The following is a 23497-nucleotide window of genomic DNA, read 5'->3' as shown; positions in this document are numbered from 1 at the left end:
TAGAGCTGTTTCTAGGGTTGTGCACAGAACAAACAGCGTTGTGCAGAAAGCGTGGTGCACGGAAGGGGCCCATTATTCCTCCTAAGGTCTCATGGGGAAAGTACCCTGAAGAAGAACTTGACATTTATCTGGGGCAACTTCCCTGTTTCCTTCCTGGGTGCAGAATTAGTCCTGTTGCATACCCCACCCCGTCGTGCTACGGATGGGTAAACTGAGGCCCTAGTTGCTGGGGCATTTCCAGGGCCCCACGGTGAGGGAGTGCGGAGCCAGCTGAGAGCCTCTCTGTGACCGGGGCCCTTCTCTGTCCTGTCGCTCCTTCCTTTAGGTCTAGGGTCTCCAACAGCCTGTCTGAGGAGGGCCACCGGGCTGTGGAGGCTTCTGGAACTGTCTGCCCCTCCCTGGCCAAGCCCTCTTACCTCCCGGTCCCCATCCCCCACATGGCCATGACTTTCAGTAAGTGACAGCAGCTCAGGAAGCCGAGGGGCCCACACAGGAAGGAGCCCGGTGGGACTTTCCTCCTGCTGTCTCCCTCCCGGCTCTGCCCTCCGGTCCTTGGCCCAGGGTCCCCCGCTGCCAGGTAAGAGCTGGCGAGCCACATGGCTCTGGGGTGGGGGTTGGGGGGAGTGTGTGAATGGCTGTGGCTGGGGACAAAGGAAAGGCCTCTGAGGAAAGCTGCCAGACAGACAGCTGGGAGGGCTGGCTCTGTGGCTTGTGACAAACGCTCTCCTCTCTGGGCCTCAGCTTTGTTCGGCATAACGTGAGACCCCAAATTCCAAGCTCTCTGGACCTGAATGTATCACTGTGCCTCGAGCCTGGAGTTCATCGTCCCTGGAGGGACAGTTCCCAGCCTCCACCCTCCCAGGCCCCAGGCCAGAGCATTGGGTGACCAACCCACTGCGGGGGCTATGGAACTTTTGGAGTTAAAACAAGGGCATTTTTCCGGGTCTCAAGCACCCCCTCTGGCTTTTTCTTTTTTTTACCTTCAGTATTTAAAATGTGGCTGTATCTTTAAGATTTATTTGAAAGGAAAGATACACTGCCTGATTCTGTTTACATGAAAGACCACGAAGACCACAATTAAGTCGCTGTTAGGAAGTGATCAAAAAAGAAAGGGGGGTGGGGGCTGCCTGGGTGGCTCAGTCGGTTGAGCTTCAGACTTCGGCTCAGGTCATGATCTCACGGTTCGTGGGTTCGGGTCCCGCCTCGGGCGCTGTGCTGACAGCTCAGGGCCTGGAGCCCGCTTCGGATTCTGTCTCCCTTGCTCTCTGCCCCTCCCCCACTCGCACTGTGTCTCGCTCAAATAAATAAATAAATAAATAAACAAACGTTTCAAGAAAAAAAAAAAAGAAATAGGAAGTGATCCCCTCTGGGGAGAGTGACTGGGAAAGTCCTGATTCCAGGTCTGGAAGCTAGTGACACTGGGGTGTCCCTACGGGAAAGATCTCTTTCCCCTCATGCCCTCCTTCCCCCATAGGAACCGCTAAACCGCCCTGCCACGGGACCTTCCTGTCTGGTTTAGCTGACTTTTGTTAACTGCTCCCTCGGCTTGTTGCCAAGGATTGTGCCAGTTAGTGAGAATCAAAAATGTTGAGACTTTGGGGCTCAGCTCAGCAAACCAAGGCAGGCGGGGAGTCAGCCCATTTCATAGCTGGGAAAGTAGAGTCCTAGCAATGGAACCCTGGCAGGGTCACAAAGCTTGGATATGGTGGGGTTGGGATTTGAACCCAGAGCTTAGGGTCTTCACCTATTCCAGCTCTAGGCTTATATGCTGGGTGTGTTAAAAGCTCATTAATGCTGCCCCCCCCCCACTATTATTCTGGTACATAGTTTTGTGTTGTTGTTTGGTTTTTTTTTTACCCAATATTCTCTTTGTGTCTCCTTTATTCGAGTCAATAATGTAAATGGATCTTGTCCATCTACTCCCCCTTTCTCGCAGGACCCAAAGCCCAGCCGTTCCCTCTGCCTAGCCAGGGGTCCCGAGCTTTGGGAATAAGGGATGAGGGGCAGTTTCCTCCTGGGCCCATTCCGGGGAGGAATAGTGGGAGTGATAAAGGGGACAGGGGTGGTAGTGGTGGTGGACAGACAAGACGGAGGTCCCTATCGACTGAGTCAACATCAGTCTGGATCTGATGCATGCCATCAGGCATTGCATCATATGCAAACACTTCCAGCCCCAGCCGCAGAAGTGCTTGAGTCTCCTAGATCCATAGGAAGTGATGGTCCATCACGGTCGCCTTAAATCCCCATAGACACAAGCCAGTATCCATCAGTTTCCCCGTCAGCAAATCTGTGCATCTGTGATTGATTGCTCATGCCTGCCAGGGGCAGGGATTCTGCCCTAAAGTATATGTGGAGACTACAGATTGATTGGAGATGTCTGCCCTGGCCACTGACAAGAATTCACACCCATTAAGTGTGTTAACTATACTAAAAAAAAAAAAAAGAAAAAAGAAAAAAGAAAAAAAAGAATTCCTAGGGTGTAGAGTATCTTCCAGCCCCCAGCATAGCCCTTGCCTGGGGATCTCTGACTCCTCACCCTCCTTGCACACTCAGCTCCCCACCTCTCTTTCTCCATCTCTGTCTTTCTCTTTCTGTCTCTCTGTTCCTCTCTCCCTCTTTCACCGGCTTCAACCCTACCTCACCCAGCAGCATCTCCGTCTCCCCCACACCCCAAGAAGCTTTGTAGTCTTTTTCCCTGTGGCCAGACCTGAGTGGCTGCCTCTCTCTGTGTCCAGACAGGCTACACCCATGGCGCCTCCAAGTGAGGAGACGCCCCTGATCCCTCAGCGTTCCTGCAGCCTCTCGTCTTCAGAGGCTGGTGCCCTGCACGTGCTGCTGCCCCCTCGGGGCCCCGGACCCCCACAACGCCTGTCCTTCTCCTTTGGGGACCATTCAGCTGAAGAGCTATGTGTTTGGGCTGCTAAGGCCAGTGGTGAGTCGGTCCTTAGATGGCTGGGCCAAAGAGCGGGGTGGGGCTGTGGGGGGCCCAGACTGGGAGCTGGAATAGCTACCAAGTGGAGTCAGCATTGGAGCTGGGGCTTTGAGGGATGAGGAAGGGTTTGGAAATGGAAGAAGGTGCACAGGGAAAGGCTGTGCAAAGACCCAGAGGCACATGAGCAGAAAGGTTGGTCATCCCTTGAGGTAAAATGTACAGTGGGAGGAGGCTCTCTGGGGAGAGGGGTGGGCAGTAGGTTGTGTGTGGATTCTCTCCTAAGGGCGATAGGGAGCTCTGGAGTGTGTGTGGGCAGGGGTGGGACGCAGTGTCAGAGCTGAAGGTGGGAAAAGAGCCCTGTAGGGCTGCATGGGGTTAGGTAACCATGCCAGCCCTGCAGGGGATAGAGGGGGAAGCTTAGGAGGGTGCTGATGGGGGCATCCCCTCAGGCATCCTGCCTGTGTACCACTCCCTCTTTGCTCTGGCCACGGAGGACCTGTCCTACTGGTACCCCCCGAGCCACATCTTCTCCGTGGAGGATGCAAGCACCCAAGTCCTGCTCTACAGGCTCCGGTAAGAAACACATCACCCCGACCCCCCAAAGGGTGGGTTAAATTACCAGGAGGGGGTGACTTTGGTCGAAGGCACAGGGAGTTGCTTTTGTTTTTGTTTTCTTTTTTATGTTTATTTATTTATTTTGAGAGAGAGAGAGAGAGAGAGAGAGAGAGAGAGAGAGAGAGAGGATCAGCATCAGCAGGGAAGGGGCCGAGAGAGGGAGAGAGAGAGAATCTCAAGCATGCTCTGTCTGTCAGTGCAGGCTCAGGGCAAGGCTTCATCTCGTGAGTGGTGAGATCATGACCTGAGTCGAAATCAGAGCCACCCAGGTGCCCCAAAGGGCATGAGGAGTTGAAAACAACAGTGATCAGCGGTACCTGGGTGGCTCAGTCTGTTAAGGGTCCGACTTGAGCTCAGGTCATGATCTCATGACTCACGAGTTCCAGCCCCGCGTCGGGCTCTGGTGCTAACAACTCAGAGCCTGGAACCCGCTTCGGATTCTGTGTCTCCCTCTTTCTCTGCCCCCTCCCCCGCTCACGCTCTGACTCTCTCTCTTTCAAAAAGAAGTAAACGTGAAAGAAATTTCAAAACTCAAATCAAGCGACAGCGATCCTACAACCTTCTCATCTCCCTGCGCTTCCCGGTGGGTGCCCCAGGGAGGATGTGATCACTGCTCATCTCGCAGATGAGGAACTCAGGCACAGAGAGTGTAGGTTCCTTGTCCAAGGGCACGTAGCAAGTCAGTGGCACCACCTGGGCTCTGTGAGGTCTTGGCACCGTCCTCCAGCCCTCTATACTCCTACTCCAGGCTTCTTCCCCTTCCCTAACAGCTTTTACTTCCCCAACTGGTTTGGGTTGGAGAAATGCCACCGCTTCGGGCTACGGAAGGACTTGGCCAGTGCCATCCTTGACCTGCCAGTCCTGGAGCACCTCTTCGCCCAGGTAGGGGTCCGCATGGGGCTCAGCCCGGAGTAGGAGGGGGGTGGGGGGGATCCACAGGGCAACATCAAGGGTCCCGGTGGGGTGGCTTTGGCTGACCCTCTCTGAAGCAGCCCTGGGGTGGGAGTCGGCCCAAGGGTGGGGGTCTGTAGGGCAACATCAGGGCTCACAGTCGGGCTGTGACCGGCCCCCAGCACCGAAATGACCTGGTGAGCGGCCGCCTCGCCGTGGGCCTCAGTCTCAAGGAGCAGGGTGAATGTCTCAGCCTGGCAGTGCTGGACCTGGCTCGGATGGCCCGTGAGCAGGCTCAACAGCCTGAGGAGCTGCTGAAGACCGTCAGGTGAGGGCTTCCAGGCTGTGATACCCAGCCTCTGCCTGGGAGTCAGAAAACGTGGTTCCACCAGGGCATTGCCGGAGCCCGGGCTCCCGAGGCCTCCCGAGGCCTCCCACCTACAAGTCTGCAGTGTGTTCATGTGACTCAGGACCCCACCAACCCAGCCCCAGCCCCAGCCTACAGCCCTCCCCACCCTGACGTCCTCCCCCACCCCCCCCCCACCCCCGTGTGTGCGTCGTGCCCTCCAACTGAGGCCACACGCCAGCCCCTCAACTAAAATTGGGTTTGTGCGTGTCCCTGTCCATACCTGTGGAGATCCCTCCCCCCAGTGACGACCTGCTACCCCCCACTCGTAGCTACAAGGCCTGCCTGCCCCCCGATCTGCGCGACCTGATCCAGGGCCTGAGCTTCGTGACGCGGAAGCGTATCCGGAGGACTGTGCGTCGGGCCCTGGGCCGCGTGACCGCCTGCCAGGCTGACAGGCACTCGCTCATGGCCAAGTACATCATGGACCTGGAGAGGCTGGACCCGGCCAGGGCCGCCGAGACCTTCCTCGTGAGCCTCCCCGGGGCTGCTGGTGGCCAGGATGCTCCGGGGCTGCTCCGAGTGGCTGGTGACAGCGGCATCCACTGGAGTCCGGGAGGACACGAGGTGTGGGAGGCCGCAGGGCGGGACCGACGGCAGGGGAGGAGCCTAGGAAGGAAGGGCGGGAGAGTGGGCGGGGTGAAGGCGCGGAAAGACTGGGAGAGCTCCGAGAGGGGCCCGTTGCGAGGGGTGGGGCTGAGCGAGTGGGCGGGAATGAAAAAAACGGGCGGGGCTTAGAGGAAGGGGACTGGTTGGGTGGGCAGAGATGGGGCGTGGCTAATTGGAGGGAGGGGAGGGGTCAGGACTGCGTAGGGGCGGGGCTCCCGGTGTTCCAAGAGAGACTGGGAGTTGGAGTGTGGAGCTGAGAGGGGGCGCGGCTCAGGGAGGGGACCCACCGACAGAGGGAGGTGAGGTTTAGCAGAGGTGGGGTGGGAGACTTTGGGGATGGGGGGGTTGAAAGGGGTGTGATTGATAAAAGGGGCCTGGGCTTGACAGGCGCCAGGTGGGAAGGGGCTGCAGCTGGGGGAGGCCGAGAGGGTCGGGGCTTATGGTGTGGGTTTGTGGGGTCCAGGCTTCCAAGAAGGATCGGGGGCTCCGAGGGGACGGGACCCCCAGCTTCAGCCCTCCCCCTCCTTCCCAGGCCCTCCAGCCCTTCTGCGACTTTCCAGAAATTGTGGACATCAGCATCAAGCAGGCTCCTCGTGTTGGCCCCGCCGGGGAGCACCGCCTGGTCACCGTCACCAGGACGGACAACCAGATCCTGGTGGGTGCTGGACCCTCTCCCCTCCCGCCTTACCCCGACCGCGGGGACGCGGGACCGTCGCGTCCGGGCCGCGGGGGGGGGGGGGGGGGCGCGCTGACGCGGATCCTCACAGGAGGCCGAGTTCCCGGGGCTGCCCGCGGCCCTGTCCTTCGTGGCGCTCGTGGATGGCTACTTCCGGCTGACTTCCGACTCCAGGCACTTCTTCTGCAAGGAGGTTGCGCCGCCGCGGCTGCTGGAGGAGGTGGCCGAACAGTGCCACGGTCCCATCACGTAAGGGGCCCGCCCCGCATGCCCGCCCTCCGCAGCTAGAACTCGGTTCGAGTCTCGGCCACTCCCCTTCTCGGTGCCTCGGTGCCCTTCCCTCCCTGGAGCCTTGGACAAGGCTGGAACAGCGCCTGGGGCATGGTTGGCGCTCAGGGAGGTTGGGGTCCCCCTTCTGCTGTCCGGGGGCAGCGGCGTCCCTCTCTCTGACTCCTCAGGGCCCCAGCGCCCATTCCTGGGGATGCATGGCACCAGGCTCCACCTGCAGCCTCCCCTTTAATCCCCTAGTAGGAGCCCCAACTTTTGGCACATTTTATAAATAGGAAGGAGACAGGGGATGTTAGCTGGTGAGGGTCCCAGGGCTTCCGAGGGACCAGGGTTAGAACCGAAGTCTGGCTTCGGTTTCTCTGCCTCCAACTCTATGTTTCCCGCCGTGTTTTCCTCCCACCTTTTCTCCACAGCCTGGATTTTGCCATCAACAAGCTCAAGACCGGGGGCTCCCTTCCCGGCTCCTATGTTCTCCGCCGCAGCCCCCAGGATTTCGACAGCTTCCTCCTCACTGTCTGCGTCCAGGTCGGTCCGCCACCGGGAGCCAGGTGGGCAGGGAGGGCTTCCCGGAGGAAACGACATTTGAGCTGAGACCCAACATAGAGTCAGTATTTGCTCCTCCAAGAAGGGGGGGGGGGGAGGCGGGGAGTGGAGGCATTCCCAGAAGGGAACAGCATATGCAAAGGCTTGGGGCTTGGAAATGAGCCAGTGGTGCTCAAGGGAGAGGGGGTGAGGGGGAGGAAGGTGCTGCCCGCTTCCACTGAGGGAGCACTCCTCCTTGCAGACGCCCCTGGGTCCTGATTACAAGGGCTGCCTCATCCGGTGTGACCCCACGGGAACCTTCTCCCTGGCTGGCCTCGGCCGGCCCCACAGCAGTCTTCGAGAGCTCTTGGCAGCCTGCTGGGATGCTGGGCTGCACGTGGATGGGGTTGCGCTGAACCTCACCTCCTGCTGCGCCCCCAGACCCAAAGGTGAGCCCGCCCCCTCCCCTGGGCCGCGCAGTCGACCCGGGGGCCCTGCCTCGTGTGTGGCAAGCGGCAGAGATTGCCCGTCAACATGGGTTAGGGAAGAAAAGGTGACTTCTTGGCCTGTGGAATGGATGTTACTTTCAGGCACCACTAGGTCCAGACGCGGCGGGATCTGAGAGATGTCACTGGCGCGGAGTCTCTCTCCGTCCATCTCTTGCCTCTTCCTCTGGGTGACTTTCACTCTCAGACAAACCCCTTGGCGGGGACAACTGGAGGTGTGGGTTCTTCGGAGTCTTCCAGAATCTCTAGCAGGACTGAGACTAGGTGGCTCACAGGGTCATCCCCCCCGCCCCCTCCCCCCACTGGGGCTTCCTGGAGTCTCCTTTCATTTTTTTCTTAAAGGTTTTTAAAATTTATTTTTGAGAGAGAGAGAGAGAGAGAGCAGGGGAGGGGCAGAGGGGGGGAGGGGCAGAGGATCCAAAGCAGGCTCCACGCTGATAGCCGTGAGCCAGATGGGAGGCTCGAACTCACGAACCGAGTGAGATCGTGACCTGAGCTGAAGTCAGACACTTAACCAACCGAGCCACCCAGGTGGCCCCTGGAGCCTCCTTTCAAAGAAATCATGTACTCGAGTCCTGACCTCAGGGTTGGCTTCTGGGGGAGACCCCAGACTAAGACAGGGCGTGACCCAACCTTAGGGGGTCTTTCACCTCTGGCCTTTGGTTGTTCCCCCACTACCTCCGCCCCGTAGAAAAGTCCAACCTGATCGTGGTGCGGAGAGGTTGCAGCACTCCCACATCATCCCTTGTTTGGCCCCAATCCCAGTGTCAGCTGAGTCAGATGACGTTTCACAAGATCCCCGCTGACAGCCTGGAGTGGGTAAGTGGCCCCCGAAAGCGGAGGGGGGGAGCCTCATTTGGGGTCCACATCCTGTCTACACCCTCTGCTGTGTGGCCTCAAGCATGTGACATGACCTCCTTGTGCCTCTGTTTCATTATCTGTAAACTGAGGCCAGAGTCCCAGCAGGAGCCCCCTTACTCTTCCAGCACGAGAACCTGGGTCACGGGTCCTTCACCAAGATTTACCGAGGTTGTCGCCATGAGGCTGTGGACGGGGAAGCCCGGGAGACAGAGGTGCTACTCAAAGTGATGGATGCCAAGCACAGAAACTGCATGGAGGTGAGGGTGATGGGGACCATGCGTGTGGGGTCAGGACTGGCTGGAGAGAGCGTTGTAGATGCAGAGAAATTTAAACACACACAGGTCTTAAAACGACAGAAATGTAGCCACGGCATCTCCAAACCATGAAACGCAGAAGGGGTCAGGGGATTTAGACGCAAACAGAAAGAGTACACCAAACGGAAGAAACGGCCAGTGCAAAGGTCCTGAGGCAGGGTTGTGCCCGGCATGTTTAAGGGCACCTGGCTGGCTCAGTTGGAAGAACATGTGACTCTCGATCTTGGGGGTCATGAGTTTGAGCCCCACGTGGGGTGTAGAGATGACTTAAATAAATACAACTGGAAAAAAAAAAAAAGAAAAAAAGGAACCGTAAAGAGGCCAGTGGATAGAGAAGAGGGGAGTGAGGTAGATGGAAGTATCAGCAGGGACTGGGCCACCCAGGGAAGGCTTGAGCCTGCCTTCAACCCCAAATGTCCCACTTCCGTGTGAGAGACCCAACGCAAATTGCAGCCGGGACTTCCAGCCCCCGCCAGAAAACCTTGATACAGAGTGCTGTGTACCCCAGTGACAGACTCCAAGGTCAAAGGAGGCTTGGGACGAGGTCTCTTCCCGAGGCCGATTTGCGAGCAGCGAGTATGGGGTCCTCGGTGTGACCCTGGAGCGGGAGGAACCCATGGGCCTTCTCTCCCTTCTCCTCTCCCCAGTCCTTCCTGGAAGCAGCGAGCCTGATGAGCCAAGTGTCGTATCAGCACCTCGTGTTGCTCCACGGCGTGTGCATGGCTGGAGACAGTGAGACACCACCCTCGTCCCCACCCCTGCCCACGGGGCGCATAGCGGGCACATGACGGGGGGATACGGTATCATGTGTGTTGGGGGCGGCGCCCTGTGGGTGGTCAGAGGCCGCTAGCCCGCCTTGGAGGTTAGACGGTGATTCTGGGTAAGTTCGAGGCAGAGAAGGCAAGGGTCAGCAGGGACGAGGGGAGAGGAGGAAGGGGCATGTTCCCGGCGGAACACGCAAAGGGCCGGAAGTGAGCTCTGGAGAGAGCTCACCGCCTTCCAGGCGTTGCGGGCATAGTGCTCTCATGGGAAGTGAGGAGGAGGACGGGTGCGTCGAGTAAGGATGGAGGGAACGGTCCGAACTGAGAGCCCGCGGGACCCCTGATGCAGTCCCGCCTCCCAGCCCCGCCCCGCCCTGCTGCCACCAGGTGTCATGGTGCAGGAATTTGTGCGCCTGGGAGCCCTGGATACATATCTGCGCAAGTCTGGCCACCTGGTACCAGCCAGCTGGAAGCTGCAGGTGATCAAACAGCTGGCCTATGCCCTCAACTATCTGGTGAGTGTTCCTCTGCCCGCTCTACCCTCCATTCATGGAATGGAGGGGGAATGGGGCGCGGGCTCTGTGGTATGCGTAGGAGTGTGGCAAGGAGGCCAAGAGGGGCATTTGAGACTGCGGGAACAGCCTACGTACAGGCTCAGAGGTGTGAGGACCAGGAGAGAAGAGCAGCTGGTCATTGGTGGGTCTCCGGGGCGTAGGGAGCAATGGGCCTGGGCAGGAGGACAGAAGAGGGCCAGAGCTGGGCTTTGAAGGCTGCACAGTAGCTTATCAAGAGGAGGAAAGAAGGAGGGCGTGTCAGGCCAGGGACACAGCCTGGGCCAAGATCTGCAGATTAGAAGGCGTATTGCATGTCCTGGCATGAATCAGGCAGTTCGGCTGGCAGACCAGGGTGGGGGGGTGGAAGAATCTCATAGGGACAGTGAGCGAGTATCTCAAAGGGCCTTGAAAGCCAGGCTGAGAGCCTCTGACCTTGTCCTGAAGGCAACGGGGAGCCACAGGGTGGGTTTGAGAAGGGGAGGACCTACCAGTAGTCCAGGGAGCGGTCTCAGCAGTAACAGGTGGGCTTTGAAGGATGCGTGGTAGTTCTCCAACCAGACTATCCATCCACCAAACCCTCCCTGGCATTTCTCTGTGTCCGGCCCCCTTAGGAAGACAAAGGCCTCCCCCATGGCAATGTCTCAGCCCGGAAGGTGCTCTTGGCTCGGGAGGGGGCTGACGGGAACCTGCCCTTCATCAAGTTGAGTGACCCTGGTGTCAGCCCCACTGTGCTGAGCCTGGAGAGTAAGTGTGGAAGGGTGGAGGGAGGGGCCTCGTGGGGCCGGGGAGCAGACCCCTGACCCCAGCCCCGCTCCCCAGTGCTCACTGACAGGATCCCCTGGGTGGCCCCTGAGTGTCTCCAGGAGGCCCGGACCCTTGGCTTGGAAGCTGACAAGTGGGGTTTCGGTGCCACAGTCTGGGAAGTGTTCAGCGGGATCCCGATGCCCATCAGTACCCTGGATCCTGCCAAGGTCAGAGCACCAGTGGTGGCCTCCAAAGCCCCCATTTGGCAGCCTGGGGAGGATGGGCTGGTCTGGAGGGGCCTCCTGAGGGTGCGCTGGCAGTGACCAGCCACTCTACCCACCCTCAGAAGCTCCAGTTTTACGAGGAACGGCAGCACCTTCCCGCCCCCAAGTGGATGGAGCTGGCCACCCTGATCCAACAGTGCATGGCCTATGAGCCAGGCCAGAGGCCCTCCTTCCGTGCCATCATCCGTGACCTGAACAGCCTCATCACTTCAGGTGCCCGCTGGGCCGGGCAGGGTGGGTGGGGCTGGCAGGTCATACCGCGCCCAGAGCAGGGAAGAAGGGAGATTTGCCCGCAGAGCCTGCCCTATGTGCTTGGCAAGGTTGGAGTGGTTGGTGACTGTAACAGTCAGCATGAGCCTCAACAGCTGCTGTAACAAACAGACCCCTCCCCGCCTCAGCTCTAGGTTGAATGTGATGGATATTTACTTTTCATTCAATGAGGGTGTCCGGGTCAACAGGCACCTCTCCCTCTGTGTGGCTCCGTGCATCCTGTGCCGGATCCTTTGCAGACAAGAGGGAGACTGTGGAGGGTCCCCATGTTGGGTTTCCATGGGCCAGGCCAGCACTTCTCCAGCGCTTTACCTGTGCCCCGGAGCTATGGGTAGTTGCACAGCTTGCGTGGCACCTAAGGGGGCTGCCTTTGCCCAGCGGGCATCTTTTTCCAGCCCCCACAAAGTACCCTCAGGCTTGCGGTGGCCCTGCCATAATGCACAGAGAGGGTAAGCAGGCAGATCGAAGCCCCACAGCAAGTCAGCTTAGGAGCGGGACCCAGGACTCAATGTGCTGGTCGCTTTACCTGTGCCCCGCAGATTATGAGCTCCTCTCAGACCCCACACCTGGTGCCTTGGCGCCCCGTGATGGGCTGTGGAATGGCGCCCAGCTCTACGCCTGCCAGGACCCTACCATTTTTGAGGAGAGACATCTCAAGTACATCTCACAGCTGGGCAAGGTGAGGTGGGCTGGGCTGGTCTGGGCTGGGCGGGGAAGCACCCCTGCACGTAGACACCAGCCCCGCCGTCCCCCAGGGCAACTTTGGCAGCGTGGAGCTGTGCCGCTATGACCCGCTGGGCGACAACACGGGGGCCCTAGTGGCTGTGAAGCAGCTTCAGCACAGCGGGCCAGACCAGCAGAGGGACTTCCAGCGGGAGATCCAGATCCTCAAAGCCCTCCACAGCGACTTCATTGTCAAGTACCGCGGTGTCAGCTATGGCCCGGGTGAGCCACTTCCCAAACGTGGAAGCTTCCATTTCCACACCCGGAAAATGGGTCATTATGAGGTTTAAGGGAATCAATGTATATTGTAGAAAGTACTCAAGAGCCATTGGCCACGAAAGGCGTCGTTGTTGGGGTTCCCATTGTATAGAAAGCAATCCCGAGGCTGGGAGGGGCCCGGGGTCATACTCTGACCGGGGAGGAAGAATGGAGAGGGGGGGTGGACAGAGTTGGGCCCTGTGGTGACTCCCCCCAGCCTCTCCCCGCTTCACCCAGGCCGCCAGAGCCTGCGGCTGGTGATGGAGTACCTGCCCAGCGGCTGCCTGCGCGACTTCCTGCAGCGACACCGCGCGCGCCTGGACGCCAGCCGCCTGCTCCTCTACGCCTCGCAGATCTGCAAGGTGCGGGGCCGTGCCTGGGGGGACCTGGGGCCTGAGGTGGCTAGGCCCGGGTGGGGGTGTGCGTGGAGTCGCGGGGAAGGCTGCAGGTTGAAGTTTGCAGCCCAGGTCCGGTCGGAGAAGCGGTTGAATTAGGGCTAGGGTCAGCGCTGGAGTGCAGGATGGGCCCAGGGTAGGGTCAGGCTTGGGGTCTGCGGGATTGGATCCCAGGTCAGGCTTGGGGCCCCTGCGGCTTATGCTGGGGTCCGCACCACGTGGTCGCCCGCAGGGCATGGAGTACCTGGGCTCCCGCCGCTGCGTGCACCGCGACCTGGCGGCCCGTAACATCCTGGTGGAGAGCGAGACGCACGTCAAGATCGCCGACTTTGGCCTCGCCAAGCTGCTGCCGCTCGACAAAGACTACTACGTGGTCCGCGAGCCCGGCCAGAGCCCCATCTTCTGGTGGGGATCCCGCCCCGGCCTACCTCTCCTCCCCACTGCTCTGGCCCCCACCTCGCTCCGGCCTTCGGGCGCCGGCCGCGGCCCCGCCCTTGCCGCCGTCCTGGCCCCTCCTCCTAGCGCACCGGCCCGCCCCCTCGGCATCGGCCCCGCCCCTCCCCCTGGAGCCTGGGCCCCGTCCTGACCCCGCCCAGGCCTCCCGCTTCTCCCTCTCCCCTGATCCCTCCGGGGCTTTCACAGTCCTGGCCCCGCCCCTCCCACCGTCCTGGCTCCTCCCCCCCCCCCCCCACCTTGGCCTTCCTACCAGCATACCCTCCCTTCCGCACAACCTGGTCCCACCCCGCTCCGCCCCTCTGTCCTGGCCCCTCTCCCTGGAGCCACGGCTCTCCGCCCTGAGCCCTCCCAGACCCCCTTTGGGTTGGTGAATGAATACCCCATCCCAAAGGCGGGGAAGACTGACCCCGGAGCCGGGAATGACCTCCTACATTCCGGGGGGGGGGGAATGACCCCACCTACAACTGACCAGCTCCCCTAGCCCAAGGCTGTCCCCTCTCCCGTCCTCTGCCTCACTCTCTCATCCCAAGACCTCCTTGTCCCCCCCCCTCCAGGTACGCCCCAGAGTCCCTCTCTGACAACATCTTCTCGCGCCAATCGGACGTCTGGAGCTTCGGGGTCGTCCTGTACGAACTTTTCACCTACGGCAACAAGAATTGCAGCCCCTCAGCCGTGAGTCAGCGCCCCTGGATCCCCAGTAACCCTCCTCTCCCTCATCCCTTCCTGGCCCGTCCCTGCCCCGTTTGTGCCCTATTTGCTCGGTCACTGGTCCCAGCGTTATATAGGCCGTCTATAATGGGGAGGACGTCTCCACTATGGCTGACCGCCACTACCACTGGCAGCCCCCTCTGCCTCCATCACAGATGACCCTTCCTTCTCCCTTACAGAGGCCCTCTCTCTCCACCGCGGGTGATTCTCTCCCTGCCTTCACTATGGCTGCCCCTTGGCCCCAGGCTCGGGCGGCTCCTCCCCCACCACGGGTGCTCCCTTTGGCCCTAGGAGTTCCTCCGGATGATGGGATGTGAGCGAGACGTCCCCGCCCTCTGCCGCCTCCTGGAGCTGCTGGCTGAGGGCCAGAGGCTGCCCGCGCCTCCTGCCTGCCCCGGTGAGGTGAGCGCTGGAGGGCCTGCCTCAGTTTCCCACTCTAGATTTTCCCCGGACCAGCCAGCTGGCCCCTTTGGACTTCCCCACCCATCGCTGCCTTTTGATTGAGAGCATACCCTGGGGCTTGAAGCTGACGGGGATTCTGGCTGTTCTGTGGCTGTATGCCAAGTCACAAATACTCTCAGATCCTCAGTTTACCTATCTCCAAAACGGGAGTAACAATGCCTTATGGGGTGGGGGGAAGGTCAAGCAAGTCAACACCTCTCCAGTACTCAGTTTAGAGTCCATAAACGTTAATGACTCTTACAGTGGATCATCACAACTTTTGCGGAAGTGTATGACTATGACGTGAGGCTGGTCATCCGTAAATTGATCTGCCCAGGCCCCAAATGTTTACTGAGTGCTGACTGTGTGCTGGGCTTTGTGCTGGGGTGCTGGGGACCCAGCAGAGGACAGAACAGATACCACCCTGTCCTCTTGGTAACCAGCAGAGGCTAACAAGAACATTCTGGTGGTTACCAGTGTCTGGAAAGAGAGGAACAGGGGGACATGAGGGTGGGTGATAAGTCCGGGAGGGCCTCTTAGAGGGGGCGATCCTGAAAGAGGAGGAGGAGGAGGAGCCCACCCCTGGGGAGAGCCGGGAGAGGGCATTCTCGGTGGAGGACACAGCAGGCACAAAGGCCCTGAGGTGGGAATGAGTTTGGTGCATTTAAATAACGAGATGGGGGCAGGAAACAAGAGACCAGGTGATGGAGGGAGACGGGAGGGGATGAGATTTTGTTCGAAGTTCTGTAGGGAGACAGGGGAGGTTTTGGAGCCGAGGAGGGATGGAGGTGAATTTACATTTTAAAACGGTGAATAGGAGTTGCACGTATGATCCTGTTGTCTCCTCGCACCCCCTCAGGTTCATGAGCTCATGAAGCTGTGCTGGGCCCCGAGCCCGCAAGATCGGCCAACATTCAGTGCCCTGGGCCCCCAACTGGATACACTGTGGAGTGGAAGCCGGGGGGTAGCATAGAGTGCGAGATTCACGCCTGCCCTGCTTGTCCGCAGGGAGAGCCCCGCGCACTTCCTTTTTCTCTCTCCTGCACGCTGCACGCACACCTCTGGGTTCTGGTCTTTGTGGATGGGCCGTGTGACCTTCGGCAGGACGTTGCCACTCTCTGGGCTTCCTGCTTCGCAGAGATCCCCACGGGGCAATGACATTGCCTTTGGGAGGGCTACCCACCCCTGTTGGGGGGCAACAACCGGCCTGTGGCCTCAGCAACTTGAAAAGGTTCAAGATGAATCCCTCGGTTGGGGGCGTGGCCGGCTGTGCCTTGCGATGGGAATTGAGGAACCAGACCGAAGCCCCTCCCATCTTCCTACCCTCTTGGATCTGGTCCTGGGCTTCCTGGCGCAGCGAGGACGTGGCATAGCTTTAAATATATGATCCCAGGCTTCTGTCCCCCCTCCCTCTTGTGCTGGAGCGAGCCACAGACAAGAGCAGCTGCCCTGGTTGGAAATTTGCTTTTGGGGGCCAGGAAGGCTGGGATCACAGTCCGCCCTAAATGTACCAGAGCGTGTCAGGTTTCATGTTGGCCCACTTGCACACCGGGGCCCTTTCTGTCCTGACCGGAGGGTCACACAGTTGATGACCCTGGAGACTTGCAGCAGCTAAGGGAAGGAAAGGTATTCTCGGCGGAGGGAACAACATGGTGAGAGTGAGGAGGCTCAGAGGACAGAGGTTAAGAGCCCACAGTTCTGCCACTCACTTGCTGTGTGATGGCAGGCAAGTTGCCTCCCCTTTCTGGGTCTCCTGTATAATGGGCAGATTAATGGTGCTGGCCTCCTGCTGTACAGTTTCCAGAGCCTTGTGAGAAAGCATCTTGGGCAGGCTGAGTAACCCCCGCCCCCACCCCCACTTCTCCCCTGCCTGCAGTCTTTTCTGCCACTTTTGCCCCCTGGAAAACGTATTTATCTCTCAAAACCCCAGCTATCCCCTCCCTGCAGCCTTCCCTGGCATGCTCCCACCACTTCTCACCGGCCGATCACTCTCCGCTCTGATCCTAGGGCCGGGGTGTCTGTCCAGATCTGTGTCCTCTCACCCAGAGGCTCCCTGGGGGTTGGGCTGTGGGGGGGGGGGGCACAAAGGGGATTCTGGGAATGTTCGTTGAATGAATAAAGTTCAGCGAGAAGAATGGTTTAGTTGCTGGACTTGGGGTGATGGGGCGTTATGGGAGGCTGTAAGCTGGGGAGGAATGTGGTTAGGGCTGGGGGATGGAAAGCTCCAGCTGCTGGCCTTGGCTCTGTCCTGAGAAGCTGATTACAGCCTCCTGGTGGGTGGAGAGAACAGTTTGCTCTGGGTGGGGGGGGGTCAGAGGGCAAGGTTGGGCTGGGAGGGCCAAGCTATGAGGAGGGGGTCTAACATCAGTGGGGGCCAAGCAAGTCTTCGTCGGGATGGCTGGGAGATATGAAGAGGCACAGAGAGAAGTAGAGAGGGAGAGACACAGTGTCTCTCTTCTGTCTCTCTCTCTCTGTCTCACCTGCTGTCTTAGCCCCGGGAAAGCCATCTGCTTGGGTGCAAGGTGGAAGGGGGCTGCTTTGGGCTCAAGCAAGATACGGTTCTCAGCCCGGGCCCTCTTTTGTCTCTGCTTCTTTGCCCTCCTTGGTAAAACGAGGTCCTAAGTCCTCCTGGGCACCAGGCTGCCACCAAGCAGATGCCAAGCAAACACAGCCAGCTTCATTCTGGGCCCACCAGTCCCTGCCCAGCCCAAAGGGAGAGACAGAGCCGGCCAACAGCCCCAGCCCCAGGCCCAGCCTCCTGTGACCATGGGCAAGTGTGGCGGTCCCCTCTCTGAGCCAAGGTGTCATTTATACAGTAATAAGGGGGCGCCTGGGTGGCTCAGTTAAGCGTCCGACTTCGGCTCAGGTCATGATCTCGAAGTCCGTGCGTTCGAGCCCTGTGTTGGGCTCTGGGCTGACAGCTCAGAGCCTGGATGGAGCCTGCTTCGGATTCTGTGTCTCCGTCTCTCTCTGCCCCTGCCCCACTCACGCTCTGTCTCTCTCTCTCAAAAATAAACATTAAAAAATTTTTTTCTTTAAATAAATAAAATGGTGGTGGTGGTTGTGTTTAAAAAGACTGCTCCCCCATTGCTCCTCCTGGGGGAGCTACGCCCATGGCCCTGGCCCAGGGGGAGGGCCCCTCACTGTCTCATGCAGATCCAGCTGATCTGTAACCAGTGTGGAGGTTACAACCACTCTTGGGGTTCTTCCTACAATGGCGAGGTGCCCTTCGGCAACACCCATGGTACACGGCCTCCGGCCACACATGGAGGTCACCTGTAGGAACAGAGTGCAAACTCAGGCTTGGGGCTCTGCTGTCACTGGGGTCCAGGGTGGGGGCCTAGGGTTTCCCCGGCTTACTCTTTCTGGGTGGATTTAAGACAGAGAGCGGGAGTTTAATGTTCGGAGCACAGGGCTCGCTTCCCCCCACGTGGTGGCCTGAGTCCCTGTGCATGGCCGCGTAGGTGTCCTGGTACAGACTCCTTCCTCTGGCCGTCTCGGGCCCCGGCTCGGCGCGTCCAGGCTGCTGTGGCACAATACCAGGCGGCTTCCCCGACAGACGCTTCCTTCCCGCAGCTCCGGAGGCTGGACGGTTGAGACCAGGGTGCATCAGGGTGCCAGGGGTCGGCCGAGGGTGGGCCCTCCGGCTTCCAGATGGCTGCCTTCTGGCTGTGTCCCCGCGTGGACAGGGAGGGGGCGTGGGGGCACATCCTCTCACGGCCCCTCCTTCGGCAGCACCAACTCCGGGATGGGACCCCCACCCCCCTGGCCTCCGCGACCTAACCCCCTCCCGAAGCGACCCCCTCCAGACACCCTCACGAAGGGGAGTGGGGCTCACACATAGGAAATGAGGGGGTGTTTTGCACTAGTTAGGGCTCAGCTGATCGATGACTAGTGTCGTGGTTGGACTGGCCTTTGTGGTTCTGCTTACAAGACGCCCTTCCGCCGGACACCCATCGGGAAACTGAAAAAAAATAAAGGTTTCTCACTTACCAGACCTGGAGATCACCCAGCGCCCCCAAGGCCACATAGTGAGAGGGGCGAGGGGGGACTGAGACAGAGCTGCTTGGTCACTGGCTGGGCCTTTGCTCTTATTGGCTCCAGGATGGGAGCCCAGGGTTTCCAGGGCCCATTGTTTCTTGGTAAACTTAAAACATACGAGTAGTGGGGGGTGCGGGGGCAGGGGTGGGGTGGCGCCTGGGTGGCTCAGTCCGTTAAGTGTCTGTCTCTTGATTTCGGCCCAGGTCGTGATCTCGCAGTCTGTGAGTTCGAGCCCCGTGTCGGGCTCTGTGCTGACAGCTCAGAGCCCGGAGCTTGCTTTGGATTCTGTGTCTCCCTCTCTCTCTGCCCCTCCCTGGCTTGTGCTCTCTGTCTCTCAAAAATAAATAAACTTTTAAAAAGAAATTAAAAAACAAAACAAAACATACGAGTGGGAATTTAAAGCCCCAGGAGGGGAAGAAACGAGGGTGGGGGGGAAGGCAGCCTGGTTCTTTCTCTAGTCGTGTGGCTGGCAAATCAGTTTATTCCAGAGAGCCATCATTTTTTTTTTTTTAAGTTTATTTTTGAGAAAGAGAGGGAGAGAGTGAGCATGTGCACAAGCTGGGGAGGGGCAGAGAGAGAGGGAGACACAGAATCCTAAGCAGGCTGCAGGCTCTGAGCTGTCAGCACAGAGCCTCACGCAGGGCTCGAACCCACCAATCGTGAGATCATGACCTGAGCTGAAGTCACTTAACCGACTGAGCCACCCAGGCGCCCCCAGATAGCCACCTTTGAAGATGGCCCATCAAAAGTTTAAGTCAGATACTATACCAAAGCCTGGCTCAGGCGGTGGAGCACGTGACTCTTGATCTCTGGGTCTTGAGTTCGAGCCCCACTTGGGGCATAGAGATTACTGGGTTGGGGGGGGGAGTGGAGGAGGGACACACCTGCTGGGGCTTACACTACACTTGCACTCACCCCACCCTTGACCTTCTCCCTGAGCCATCCCGCGGAACGTTCTGTCCCCCATCCAAGGTCCCCCAGCTGGGGCTGGCTGGCCGCCTATAAGAAGGGATCCCCGCTGGGGCCGGACTCCTGCCGCCATGGACCCCCGCCGCCCACTCACCTGGGCACTGGTGCTGCTGGGCACCGGTCTGGCGCTCGCGCTGGGCCCCGCGCCTGCTCCGGAAGCCCCAGAGAAGCTGTGCGGCCACCACTTGGTGCGCGCGCTGGTGCGGGTGTGCGGGGGCCCGCGCTGGTCCTCCGAAGACGGGCGGCGAGTGGCTGGCGGGGACCGTGAGTGGAGCCGCGCGACGATTGCGCCCCGGGGTTTCTAGCTGGGGCAGGTGCACGCGGGCGCTGGCGTCGGGGCGGGGGCAGGCGGGTGGTTTGCAACGCGCGTCCCGGGGGTCCACTTGCCCACCGGTGTGTGCAAATTCGCCAAGGATGCGTCCCCTGCCGGGCAGGAATCAGTGCGAGGCGAGCGAGGCGGAGTCTTACAAGCGCACGGTCAGAGCCGGCCTTATTTACAATCCCAGCGTTTTGATCTTCGCGATTTGGGGCGTTACTTGAGGGTTTTTTTTTAATTTTTTTTAACGTTTATTTATTTTTGGGACAGAGAGAGACAGAGCATGAACGGGGGAGGGGCAGAGAGAGAGGGAGACACAGAATCCGAAACAGGCTCCAGGCTCCGAGCTGTCAGCCCAGAGCCCCACGCGGGGCTCGAACTCACGGACCGCGAGATCGTGACCCGAGCCGAAGTCGGCCGCTTAACCGACTGAGCCACCCAGCCGCCCCTAGGTTTTTTAAAAACAGTGCGTTAAAAGAGGATTAATCTTCATTGTTGAGTGTTTAGGCTCCCGCTTGAATTGCGCACTGAGGCCAGCGCTCGCTCTTCTCACTCTACTGCGGGCCCTGGTGCGGAGGGTGGAAAACAGATTTGTGTGCCCATGCGCGTCACACGTGTGTGTCCTGATGTGTGCGTCTTTGCGACCCAGATGCAGGCGGGCACCCATAGGGGGAGACTGGGAAGGGGTACGAGGCTGTGTGCCCGTGTGTGCGTGTGTCCATGTGAGCCTGCACACGGGTGCACACGTCTAGGTCACATGTCACCTCTGCTGTCTTCGGCTTTGTGAAGCGTCTGCGCGTCTGTGTGGTAGGTGGCTCGTGGAAACGTGCACAACCGGGGACCCCTGAGCGCGGCTCGAGAGTGCGCACACCTGGATGGGGGATTATGTCCGTGCTCGGTATACAGTAGGCACTTAGCAGCCGCTCCCTTTCTATTTGTGCACATCCTGAGTGGTGGGTCACGGCACAACGTGAGCGTGCAGCTGTCTGCACGTATTGGGGAGGGGTCCTCTAGGGTCCCCTGTCCGTGCTGAATTCTGCTCCGTCCCCAGGTGAGCTGCTGCAGTGGCTGGAAGGACGACATCTCCACGGGCTGGTGGCCGATGGGGACCCCACGCTGGTTGTGGTGCCACAGCCCCTGCCCCAGGCCTCTCGCCGTCACCGCCCCGGCCGGGCAGCCGCCGCCAACCCTGCACATTTCTGCTGCCTCAGTGGCTGCACCCGGCAGCACCTGTTGACCCTGTGTCCTCACTGAACCCGCCTGGGTGTGGCCTCAGAGGATCCAGAGACCCCCCAGGGGTCGGGTCTGGTGGGCTCCCGGAGCACCATAAAGCCCCATCTGGGAGGACGGGGCGGATCACCTCCCAGCACTCACCGCCTCCCCCGGGCCACCTTCCTCTGTGGGGCCAACTGCAAAAAAAAAAAAAAAAAAGATCGCACTTCAACCCTGGCCTGGAGGGTCCTTGGTTTCACGGGGATGCCAGACTCTGAGGGCCAAATGTTCTCACCTCTGAGGAGCCCCAGGCGCCACCCACCCCATATCCGTGACACCGACCCTTGTTGTCTCCCTAATAGTAAATAAATTAAGCTCCTGCAGAATCCGAAGCAGCCTTTTGCATTTTTCTCAAGGAAAAAGGGACAAGCCTGGGTCAGCCCTTGCGTGGGTGGGTCGTATCCCGGCAGCCGGGGACCCACGGGGACCCACCCATCACTTTCAGGAGCGTGAAACTTGTGAATCATCACAATGCGAAGTGGGAAAACAAGGGGCACCTGGGTGGCTCGTTGGTTAAGCATCCGATTTTGGGTCAGGTTGGTAGAATCAGCCCTGAGATGCACGCATGCACTCTCTCTCTCTCTCAAAATAAATAAACAGTATAAAAAAAAAAAAAAAAAAAGGGAAAACTAAGGCCCCGGGGGAGATGGCTGTTTGCCAAGGTCAGACACAGAGGCAATGGCCAAGAGCAGGATTTGAATCCAGGTTACCTGTCAAGACCCGTGAGGGGGGCGGGCTTCATGTCACCGAACGGCCACTTAACGGCGGACAAACGTATGGACGCCGGAATGAGTCACAGTGGCCACTGACTGATCCGACTCTGACCATTTTTCTCACCTGCAACCTCCAGTCACCCTGAGATGGAAATGGTACGATAGGCCTCCGGAGTGAAAACGACCAAGCATTTGACTACGCGATCCAGCTGTCACATGTGTCTTACTTCCCTACATCCGCCATAACAAATTAGCAGAACCGGCTCCCGGTTCTAGGAGCCAGAGACAGAAGTCGAGGTGTGGCCGGGTGGTTTCTGTTCGAAAGGCTCTGAGGAAGTACCTGGTCCATGTGGCTACTGGCAATCCCTGACCTTCCTTGGCTTCTAGATGCATGACTCCAAGCTCTCTCTCTCTAATTTTTTAATGTTTATTTAGTTTTGAGAGAGAGAGAGAGAACGAGTGGAGGAGGGGCAGAGAGGGAAAAGGAGACACAGAATCCGAAGCAGGCTCCGGGCTCTGAGCCATCACCACAGAGCCCAGTGCGAGGCTGGAACCCATGAACCTTGAGACCATGACCTGAGCCGAAGTGGGACACCTGAGTCACCCAGGTGCCCCTCTGTCTTTTTAAAAAACGATGTTTATTTTTATTTGAGAGAGGGAGAAAGAGAGAGAGAGAGAGAGAGAGAGAAGGGGAGGGGCAGAGAGAAAGGGAGAGAGAATCCCAAGCAGGCTCTGCACTGCCAGCCCAGAGCCCGATGTGGGGCTTGAACTCATGAACTCATGAGATCACGACCTGAGCTGAGATCAAGAGTCGGACGGTTAACTGACTGAGCCCCCCAGGAGCCCCTCTGTCTCTGTCTTCACGTGGCCTTCTTTTCCATGTCTGCGTTCATTTCTCTTACAAAAACACCTTCATTGGATTTGGGACCCACCCCATTCCTAATCCAGGATGATCTTTTTTTTTTTTAATTTTTTTTTTCAACATTTATTTATTTTTGGGACAGAGACAGAGCATGAACGGGGGAGGGGCAGAGAGAGAGGGAGACACAGAATTGGAAACAGGCTCCAGGCTCTGAGCCATCAGCCCAGAGCCCGACGCGGGGCTCGAACTCCCGGACCGCGAGATCGTGACCTGGCTGAAGTCGGACGCTTAACCGACTGCGCCACCCAGGCGCCCCATAATCCAGGATGATCTTACCTTGATCCTTACCTTAATTATATCTGCAAAGACCCTATTTCCAAAAAAGGCCATATTCTAAGGTTCCGGGGGGCTGTATCCTGCTCAATCCGGGGCAGCAGGGGAGCAGGACTCTCTCCCGGGGGCAATGGGGAGCCACAGGTGTGTGAGCAGGGGCAGGATGAGGTCTGACCTACATGCTAGAAATCCCTGCAGCCCCTGTGTCATCTGGGCCTGCCTTCCCTTGCCTGGATGGTACCGTCACCCCCCTTCCCAGCAGTCCCTATGGCAGCCATAGGGCTTCTTAAAACTTAAAAAACAATCATGTCCTTTCATTGCTCAAAGGTACCATCACTCTCAAAAGAACACCCTCTCTTTCTCCTCACCCCAGCCCACGAGTCCCCATGTGGCCAGCCCCTGTGACTTCGCGTCCCTCCTTACCCCGTATCGTCCTTACTCACCTACCTCTAGCCACGGCCTTTTCGCTGCAACTTGAACATTTCCGGATTGTCCCACCGCAGGGCCTTTGCACATGCTGTGCCCTCTGCCTAGAACTCCCTTCTCCCGGTTCCTCCCAGGGCCATGTCCTCCTTCCGCAGGTCCCAGCTCCAGTCTCCTGATCTCTCAGCTAATACTCTTTCCCATCCCTGTGTGTCCACCTGCTTGACTTCTCCAAGTTCCTACCACTTCCGGTAACTTCCTATTTGTTCACAGGTTTGTTTTCTCACTACAGGGTGGGTATCTGCCAACACAGCACCGGCAGCAGGAATATAGGGCAAGGTGTGCAGCATACAG

At 58.9% G+C, this 23497-nt stretch overlaps 2 protein-coding genes and 1 long non-coding RNA gene across 7 annotated transcripts; 2 read left to right on the top strand and 1 right to left on the bottom strand.

Moving 5' to 3' along the window:
- Positions 1–260: 260 nt before the first annotated feature.
- Positions 261–17159, top strand: JAK3 (Janus kinase 3). Of its 4 annotated transcripts, none has more exons than XR_006591335.1 (24): positions 262–577; positions 2736–2932; positions 3382–3505; positions 4318–4429; positions 4621–4766; positions 5117–5411; positions 5986–6108; positions 6221–6378; positions 6831–6942; positions 7202–7388; positions 8137–8264; positions 8432–8563; positions 9268–9352; positions 9769–9896; positions 10547–10679; positions 10755–10906; positions 11026–11176; positions 11773–11912; positions 11989–12178; positions 12452–12576; positions 12842–13014; positions 13620–13737; positions 13953–14175; positions 15074–17159. XR_006591335.1 is itself a non-coding variant. In XM_023247208.2 (24 exons), exons 2-24 carry the CDS (start codon positions 2749–2751, stop codon positions 15185–15187), a joined length of 3321 nt encoding a protein of 1106 aa, XP_023102976.2. In that variant the 5' UTR covers positions 267–577; positions 2740–2748; the 3' UTR covers positions 15188–17159. The 4 variants fall into 4 exon arrangements, 2 of the variants coding, with proteins under 2 accessions (XP_023102976.2, XP_023102969.2); XM_023247208.2 differs by having other exon boundaries at positions 267–577; positions 2740–2932; positions 14065–14175; XM_023247201.2 differs by having other exon boundaries at positions 268–577; positions 14065–14175.
- A 95-nt stretch (positions 17160–17254) lies between these two features.
- Positions 17255–17816, bottom strand: LOC123381197. The gene is made up of 2 exons (XR_006587920.1): positions 17575–17816; positions 17255–17490 (listed from the first exon to the last, which is right to left on the bottom strand). It is a non-coding gene; the product is annotated as an uncharacterized LOC123381197 (long non-coding RNA).
- A 1451-nt stretch (positions 17817–19267) lies between these two features.
- INSL3 (insulin like 3) lies at positions 19268–21138 on the top strand. Of its 2 annotated transcripts, XM_019819501.3 has the most exons (3): positions 19268–19488; positions 20352–20438; positions 20592–21138. In XM_019819501.3, exons 1-3 carry the CDS (start codon positions 19296–19298, stop codon positions 20792–20794), a joined length of 483 nt encoding a protein of 160 aa, XP_019675060.2. In that variant the 5' UTR covers positions 19268–19295; the 3' UTR covers positions 20795–21138. The 2 variants fall into 2 exon arrangements, with proteins under 2 accessions (XP_019675060.2, XP_003982118.1); XM_003982069.6 differs by lacking the exon at positions 20352–20438 and having other exon boundaries at positions 19269–19488.
- The last annotated feature ends 2359 nt before the right edge of the window (positions 21139–23497 follow it).

The sequence above is a fragment of the Felis catus genome, chromosome A2 (assembly GCF_018350175.1).
Source record: "Felis catus isolate Fca126 chromosome A2, F.catus_Fca126_mat1.0, whole genome shotgun sequence".
NCBI lineage: Eukaryota > Metazoa > Chordata > Mammalia > Carnivora > Felidae > Felis > Felis catus.
The sequence above is the reverse complement of the archived record's forward strand: the minus strand, read 5'-3'. Positions and strand labels throughout refer to the sequence as shown.